General features: G+C 48.1%; 1 protein-coding gene across 4 annotated transcripts in view; it reads right to left on the bottom strand.

Annotated features, from left to right (window-relative positions):
* HDLBP (high density lipoprotein binding protein) overlaps nucleotides 1-8842 on the bottom strand; it is a 109503-nt gene that overhangs the window by 6289 nt on the left and 94372 nt on the right. For all 4 annotated transcript variants that reach the window (XM_030575997.1, XM_030576001.1, XM_030576000.1 and 1 more), the window contains exons 26-27: nucleotides 7610-7726; nucleotides 6858-6986 (exon numbers count right to left, since the gene is read on the bottom strand). In XM_030575997.1, the coding sequence (XP_030431857.1) occupies nucleotides 6858-6986; nucleotides 7610-7726 (246 nt within the window). The remainder of the gene's footprint in view (nucleotides 1-6857; nucleotides 6987-7609; nucleotides 7727-8842) is intronic.

Here is an 8842-nt window from a genome sequence, read left to right as displayed (position 1 = left end):
CTAGAGCAAAGAAGAGAGAATGGTCCAAGTTATATAGGCTGGCTGCAGTTCTATACAACACTCAAGAAGCTCAGAGACAACTGTTGCATTCAAGAAATATATGTGCAAACACGTAATGAGTGAGGAGGAGGAGAAGAGACGACTGTTGCAAGGCCACATATGGAAGAGTGTTCTAGGATATCAAAGTTCTTGAAATGTGCAGAGGTCAAGGACAGTACAGAAACAGGGTTTTAGTAGGACCCATGAAAACAGCAGGCAAGTCACTAAGATGGGTCACAGAAGGATCATGATCTGAATTAATCTAATCGAGTTAGAATATCAGGGAAGCAGATTCTGCAGGAAGGTCAGAAGGGTGTCTACTTCTTGGGGAGACTGACACCAAGTATAGTTTGCCCACTATTTCCTCAGTGGTGCCAGGTCTGCCCTAATACTCAAATGCTATCCTCTATGCTCTTCTCCTTCTCATCGCTGTAGTATTGAAGTATGCCTGCTAACAGGTAAGGCTTTTCTGTACAGTGGCGGGAAGACACTAGCTGGGTCAGAGGTTCTTGACACCTCTTAATTTCTGTGGTTCAGGCTAGCTTTAGAATGGAAACCTGCCAAGTCCTCAATGCCCCTTGTGAGGGCCAAGTGGCCAACAAGAAGGTATTTGGTTTAGTAGCTTATCCCCTGCCTTTCAGATAATGGTCAGAAGTCCCTAAACTTGAGTTCCACAGTAACAAAATGCCAGCTACAGCTGCTTTGGAAGGCAATCTGAGCTCCAGGGGCTGTGGAGGGGAGATTAGCCAGGCTAGCTGCTCCTTTCAGAGTCTCTACAGGAGGATTCATAGAATATCAAGGTTGGAAGGGACCTCAGGAGGCCATCTAGTCCAATCCCCTGCTCAAAGCAGGACCAATCCCCAGACAGATTTACACCCCAGTTCCCTAAATGGCCCCTTCAAGGATTAAACTCACAATCCTGAGTTTAGCAGGCCAATGCTCAAACCACCGAGCAATCTGTTGTTCCTAGCAGAGGCGAAAGGTGACAGCAGCGGAGGAAAGCTGGGCAATTTAGAAACCCAACATACTAACTTCTAGGGGCCTAGCACATAGTGTGGGCAAACTCTCAAGGTGATGAACAGACTGATTATGACACTCCGCAATGGTCAGGAAAGGCCTAGAAATCCACTGAAAAGAGGGAAAAACATGATTCTGACAAAAAGGGTTACCTACCTTTCATAACGGTTGTTTTCGCGATGTGTTGCTCATGTCCATTCCATTCTAGGGTATGTGTGCACCCACGTGCATAGTTAAATTTTTTGCCCTAGTAGTATCCGCAGGGTCAGCCGTAGTGCACTCTGGAGTGCTGTGCTCACGTGGCAGCATATCAGGTGCTGCTGGCCCTGTGCCCTCTCAGTTCCTTCTTGCCGGGCAACTCTGACGGAGGGGTAGGCAGGCAGGTAGCAGAATGGACATAAGCAACACATCTCGAAGAACAGTTACGAAAGGCAGGTAACAGTTTTTTCTTCAAATGCTTGCTCAGGTCAATTCCATTTTAGGTGACTCTCAAGCAGTACCCCTGGAGGTGGGCTTGGAGTTCACAGTCGTGTGGCTTGCAACACTGCTGTACCAAAGCCAACATCGTACTAGGCCTGCTGGGTAAGCATGTAATGGGATGTGAACGTGTGGACAGACTACCATTATGATCATCTAGTCTGACCTCCTGCACAATGCAGGCCACAGAATCTCATTCACCCATTCCTGTATCAAACCTGAGCCACTTAAGTCCTCAAATCATGGTTTAAAGACTTCAAGATGCAGAGAATCTTCCAGCAAGTGACCTGTGCCCCATGCTGCAGAGGAAGGCAAAAAACACCCAGGGCCTCTGCCAATCTGCCCTGGAGGAAAATTCCTTCCTGATCCCAAATATGGCGATTAGTTAAACTCTGAGCATGTGGGCAAGACTCCCCAGCCAGACACCCAGGTAAGTAACTCAGATCCCACCCCATCTAACATCCCATCACAAGCCATTGGGCATATTTACAGCTAATAGTCAAAGACCAATTAATTGCCAAAAGTAGGCTATACCATTATACTATCCTCTCAAATTTATCAAGCTTAGTCTTGAAGCCAGGTATGTCTTCTGCCCCCACTACTCCCCTTGGAAGGCTGTTCCAGAACTTCACTCCTCTCTGATGCTTAGAAACCTTCATCTAATTTCAAGTCTAAACTTCCTGATGGCCAGTTTATATCCCTTTGTTCTTGTGTCCACATTGGTACTGAGCTTAAATAATTCCTCTCCCTCCCTGGTATTTATTCCTCTGATATATTTGGAGAGAGCAATCATATCTCTCCTCAGCCTTCTGTTGGTTAGGCTAAACAAGCCAAGCTCTTTGAGAGTCTCCTTTCATTAGGCAGGTTTTCCATTCCTCGGATCATCCTAGTAGCCCTTCTCTGTACCTGTTCCAGTTTGAATTCATCCTTCTTAAACATGGGAGACCAGAATTGCACACACTATTCCAGATGAGGTCTCACCAGTGCCTTGTATAATGGTACTAACACCTCCTTATCTCTACTGGAAATACCTCACCTGATGCATCCCAAGACCACATTAGCTTTTTTCATGGTGATATCACATTGGTAGCTCATCATCATCCTGTCATCAACCAATACTCCGAGGTCCTTCTCCTCCTCTGTTACTTGCAACTGATGTGTCCCCAGCTTATATCAATAATTCTTCTTATTAATCCCTAAATGCATAACCTTGCACTTTTTGCTATTAAATTTCATCCTATTACTATTACTCCAGTTTACAAGGTCATCCAGATCTTCCTATATGATATCCTGGTTCTTCTCTATATTGGCAATACCTCCCAGCTTTGTGTCATCCGCAAACTTTATTAGCACATTCCCACTTTTTGTGCCAAGGTCAGTAATAAAATGATTAAATAAGATTGGTCCCAAAACCGATCCCTGAGGAACTCCACTAGTAACCTCCCTCCAGCCTGACAGTTCACCTTTCAGTACGACCCACTGTAGTCTCCCCTTTAATCAGTTCCTTATCCACCTTTCAATTTTCATATTGATTCCCATCTTTTCCAATTTAGGTAATAATTCCCCCTGTGGAACCGTATCAAATGCCTTACTGAAATCAAGGTAAGTTAGATCCACTGCGTTTCCTTTGTCTAAAAAAATCTGTTACCTTCTCAAAGAAGATCAGGTTGGTTTGGCACAATCTACCATTTGTAAAACCATATTGTATTTTGTCCTAATTACCATTGACCTCAATGTCCTTAAACTACTTTCTCCTTCACAATTTTTTCCCAAGATCTTGCATGCTACAGATGTCAAACTAACAGGCTTATAGTTGCCCGGATCACTTCCCCCCCTTCTTAAAGATTGGAGAATTGCTAATATAGTTCCTGTCATACGTTACAACTCCTGAGTTTACAGATTCATTCAAAATTCTGGCTAATGGGCTTGCAATTTCATCTGCCAGCTCCTTTAATATTCTTGGATGAAGAATATCTGATTTAGTCCCATTAAGCTGCTCAAGTTTGGCTTCTACCTTGGATGTGTAATATCTACCTTCATATCCTCATTCCCATTTGTCATCGTACCATTATCCCTAAGCTCCTCATTAAAGATTGAGGCAAGTATTTTATTTAGATATTGGGCCATGCCTAGATTATCCTTAACCTCCACTCCATCATCAGTGTTTAGCGGTCCCACTTCTTCTTTGTTTTCTTTTGATATGGCTAGAGAACCTTTTACTATTAGTTTTAATTCCCTTTGCAAGGTACAACTCTACATGGCTTTTAACCTCTCTCACTCCCTACATGTTTTGACCTCAATAAGGTAGCTTTCCTTGCTGATCACTCCCATCTTCTATTTCTTGTAGGCTTTCTGCTTTTTCTTAATCACCTCTCTGAGATGCTTGCTCATCCAGCTTGGTCTGCAACTCCTGCCTATGAATTTTCCCCCCTTTCTTGGGATGCAGGCTTCTGATAGTTTCTGCAACTTTGACTTGAAGTAATTCCAGGCCTCCTCCGCCTTTAGAGCCTCAAGTTCTTCAGTCCAATCTACCTCCCTAACTAATTCCTTAACTTTAAGTTAGCCCTTTTGAAATCAAAAACCCTAGTCAGAGCTATTGTTTATCCTTCATTTAGTTTAAACTGAATTAGCTCATGATCGCTCAAACCAAGGTCCTCTCAACTCACCAAAACCAAATCTAAAATGGCATCCCCTCTTGCTAGTTCTTCAACTACTTGGTGAAGGAATCCATCAGCTATCACATCCAGAAAAATCTGAGCCTTATTATTACTAGCATTTGTCCTCCAGTCTATATCAGGGAAGTGAGTCTCCCATGATCTTCTGGAAAGTTCCACATAGAAAAACAAAGATACCTGGAAGCTGGACTTCACTTGCCCTTGCCTGTCCTTTTCATTGGCTCCAGATACAATTAGTGTCCCTGGGGGTGGATGGGTATACAAATACTTGAACGCATTAGCGGGGACACAATTTCCTTTTCTGTCCACTTGGAGGTGGGCAGGATAAAAGATGGGATTTGCCACAAAGCCTTGGCCATCTTCAAAATCCCCTCTTGTACCAGCAGTGTGAGCCACGTTGGGGCTGCTGCTGTTAGAATGTTGAACAAGTTGCCCAACTCCTGTGCCAGTTCCTCCACTTCCAAGCCCAAGTCGAAGCCACCCTTCTAAGCAGGGCTCTGCGCTCTTTAAAGTCCTCATGGAGACTGACATGCGAGGGCCACGCTACTGCCTCATCTGACGAGGATGATGACTGCACCACTGAGGGAGGGCCTGGGGCATTATCTCCTATAGGGGAGGGCTCCCTTGGAGTGGGCACTTGTTTCTCTACCTCAGCACTGGAGTCCACACCACACACTGGAGTCTGGTACAGTTGTTGCAGGGGGTTGCTTCTCTGAAGCAACAAGGGAGGAATGGTGCGAGAAGGGCACCAGCATCACCAGCATGACCCACACATTCCAATAAGGCTGGTCACTGACCCTGCTACCATGCTGGCACTGTGGGAGCAGAGATGGTCTCCAGTGCTCACAAGATTTGCTGTTGCCATGGCGAGGGGCTAAAGTCTCACTCTGACCTAGACTAGTCCCCTTCTAGTGACCAAGGTGAGACTGTAGACACTTGTGTCTGACCGTAGGCACCAGGGAACTGTGCCTCAAGTAAGGTGATTGGTGCCTCTGAGGACTGGTGCCGGGGGCATGGAGTCCAGTGCTGGCAACTTGAGATGTCCCGTATCAGCGGAGACCTGTGCCGGGACATCAGCTGGTGCAAGTACAATCGGTGCTGAGTATATGGAGACTAAATACCTCACTACAGGTCTTCTGCGCCGGTGGAGACCAGGACTGCAGTGATGGCGAGTTGCTAGGTTGCCGAGTCAGGGACCACGGTAGTGGAACGCTGCCTCTGCTCTGGGGAGGGATGGTATTCAACTGCCCTCTGAGGTAGCCTCATAGCTGGCTTGCTCTGAGAGCGGGGAGCCTTAGCCTCATAGCTGGCTTGCTCTGAGAGCGGGGAGCCTTAGCCACCTCCAGTGTGCTGGAAGGACTCTCTGGTCCCTAGCTGCCTGGAGGGCCCTCAGATGTTGAAGGCACAACCAGGTGCCAGGGTCCATACTGCTCCCAGGAGTGAGATCCCTGCGTGGCGGTTCCTGGGGGCTCCAGCCTGAGAGAGACCCTCTTGAGGCTCTGGAGTGGGCAGACAGCCCTGTCCCTCCTTGCGTGATGACGGGGAGCCTCACTTTTTCAGGTACTTCTTCGACACCAGCAAAGGGGAGCAGTGCTGGGCAGAGCTCAGTGTGGGGCAGAATGCTCTCCACCGACGCCAAGATGCTAGGCGTAGAGTTGGAGCAGGACGGCTCTAATGTCGGATGAAGTGCAACCTCCATAAGAAGGGTCCTTAGACGAATTTCCCCGCTCCCTTTGAGTTCTGGGTCAAAAGTTCTTGCAAATTTGATGCTTCTCCTTTACATGTGATTTTCCCAAGCACTTCAGGCAGTGGCTATGAGGGTTGCTAACAGGAACAGGCCTATTGCAGGCTGAACAAGGTTTGAAATCCAGGGACATAACAAGGAGTAATGGTCTCAAGCTGCAGTGGGGGAGGTTTAGGTTGGATATTAGGAAAAAAACTTTCACTAGGAGGGTGGTGAAGCACTGGAATGGGTTACCTAGGGAGGTGGTGAAATCTCCTTCCTTAAAGGTTAAGGTCAGGCTTGACAAAGCCCTGGTTGAGATGATTTAGTTGGAGATTGGTCCCGCTTTGAGCAGGGGGCTGGACTAGATGACCTCCTGAGGTCCTTTCCAACCCTGAGATTCTAGGATTTTATGACCAGGGCCGTGCCAGGGCAAAATCCCTGCTGAGACTAATTTACTAAACTAACTCTTACAACTTAACCCCTAATTACTAACTACTGTAAACAACTATATACAAAGAGCAGATAACAGGTGCTGGGGAAAACCCATTATCCACCTCAGGAGGCAAGGAGAAGTTGCTCCGACCAACCCTCAGGGGGTAGTAAGAAGGAACTGAGGTAGTACAGCGGCGGCGACTCATATACCAGCACATGAGCGTGGCACTCCAGAGGGCACCACAGCTGGCCCTACAGATACTGCTAAGGCAAAAAATTCCAAGATCTGTGCACATGGGCACGCACACACCTAGCATGGAATCGACATGAGCAAGCACTCAAAGAAGAACAGGCATTGGTCCCTCAAAGGTCCCACAATGAACAGGGAGATGACCCTCCTGTTCACATCCTGGCCATGCGGAGTCCATGGCACAGGAACAGTCTCTAGGAAGATGAACCTCTGGAGGTGCAATAGCAGAAGCAGCACTCACCTTCTCATTGTTGCCAGCTGCCCAGGGGGCGTCTCTCACCACAAATCCCTTGGATGGGGCCTTGGACTCCTCATGTGCGGAGGGTTTCATGTACACCTGCATCGCCTCGTTGTCCACCACATCAGCCAGCTGCAGACAGAAGGCAGCACAGGGAGAGAGGTTCTTTGTATGGTGATGTTCCTTGTGTTCCCTACTTGGTCAATGAAGTCTCCTTTTCCGCACAGCATCAAACAGCCATTGCTGCCAGTAGCAGCCTAAGACTAGCATGTTGCACCCCTCAGACAGGCAGATGACATCCATCTGACTGGCCGCTCTATTCACTCATTTACCCCTCCTCACTTCAGTAGCACGGGGCAGTGGCCACATAGGCTGCCTTGACACTGCTTCACAAGCCAACATCTACTCAGGGCTCTAACTTCTAGGGACAGTTGCACAGAACAGCTGAAATTGCCATGAGCAGTGTGAGAGAGATGGAAGGGAGGAGGAAAACGCTACCTTCCTCTGCCCACAAGTGGCAGGAGCCAGACAGATCTGGACATTCAGTGATCACTATCATGCAACAGTACGCCCATATTAGAAATGCCCTGTAAGTTTCCACAGCTGTTCGCTAAGCTCCATGCACACACACACAGCAGGGACTTGTAGTTTTTAGGCCTATACTCTCCACTAACAAGGAAGTTCACTGGGCTGTTTATGCTACAGATCAGAGCCATTCGTCTGGCCTTCATGTCCCTGCCTCCTCCACTACTCACATATTCCTCCTCCAAGTTCAGGATATGATCTATTGCTTCCTCCACGTTATCAGGGAGTCCAGTAACAGTCACACAGTTGGGGTCAGACGCGCCACTCTGGGGGAAGCGGATATCCACCTGAAATGCAAGGCATAGCAGAGGGTTTTAAAAGTGCACCAGCCCCGCTCAGCTGGCTCATCATTCTGGAGGTCCATGGCTAGGCTGCAGTGATGACCCCACAGGCGCTCACAGTCAGAGGGCTCGTTTGCACTGGACCATACCAAGCCCCATTGGGGAACGTTTGGTTTCCAGTACAAGGGAGTGCTAAGCTGCAGCCCATACACAACAGGAAGCCTCATTCCCAGCAGAATGGAGTCTGCTCAACTTGGGAGCAGGGGGATCTGACCCTTCTCCAGCCACTGCTGCCATTCGCTCAGCACCCCACAGCTTTGTAGTGTTGTGTAGCCCAGAGCCCAGCAGGATGGGGCTGAGTTGCTCTACCACCAGCACCTGCCCTGGGCAGAGTATCCACTTCTGCAGAGTGCTTAGATCTCCGGCAGCCAGAATACAGGTGATCGCTCCCACTGCCATCATAATCTGCCATGCTTTAGCAGTCACTATGATGGTAGGAGTTCTAACCACTACATCCTCAGCTATCACGTCCTCTGTCAAACCACTGCTTGTGCCGCTTCACGACACTAGACTGGCAAAAACCAAAGGGTTCTAGAGAGCTTCCAGGATTCACCAGCAGCTCTCAGCTTGTTTTAGACACTCTAGAGCCCCAGGAACAGAGTGGTGCTCGAGATGCCACAATTTCCTCTTCAAAGAGGAGATTTCCAGCCTTCCCAATCTCCAAGAGACAGAAGGGAAATGCAGGTCTTCAGCGTGGCACAGACTCAGAGGTCTGAGCTCCCCCCAGGGCTATCAGTGGGTTGTTCATGGCATGACTAAAAGACAAACGCAGTGTCAATGTTGTTCATTATTTCACTGCTGATCATTTCAAGAGACAGACACCGCTAAGGCCTTTCTTCCAAGAGCCCAAACAATCCTACTCCAGCCTGAGACAGGTGCGTGACCTGTTGCTTTAGGCACTGCTGGAAGGTAATCCAATATTATAGTGAAACTGTTTAGAACAGAAGAAGTGTCTCCCACGCATTGCGAGGGACCCAAAAACCCAAGCTTCCCCCTACTTAGCTCCCCCTGCTCACAGACAGCTTCCATAAAGCAGCTATGTTTTCAACAGGAAAATCTAAA

The sequence above is a fragment of the Gopherus evgoodei genome, chromosome 9 (genome assembly GCF_007399415.2).
Source record: "Gopherus evgoodei ecotype Sinaloan lineage chromosome 9, rGopEvg1_v1.p, whole genome shotgun sequence".
Lineage (NCBI taxonomy): Eukaryota > Metazoa > Chordata > Testudines > Testudinidae > Gopherus > Gopherus evgoodei.
The sequence above is the reverse complement of the archived record's forward strand: the minus strand, read 5'-3'. Positions and strand labels throughout refer to the sequence as shown.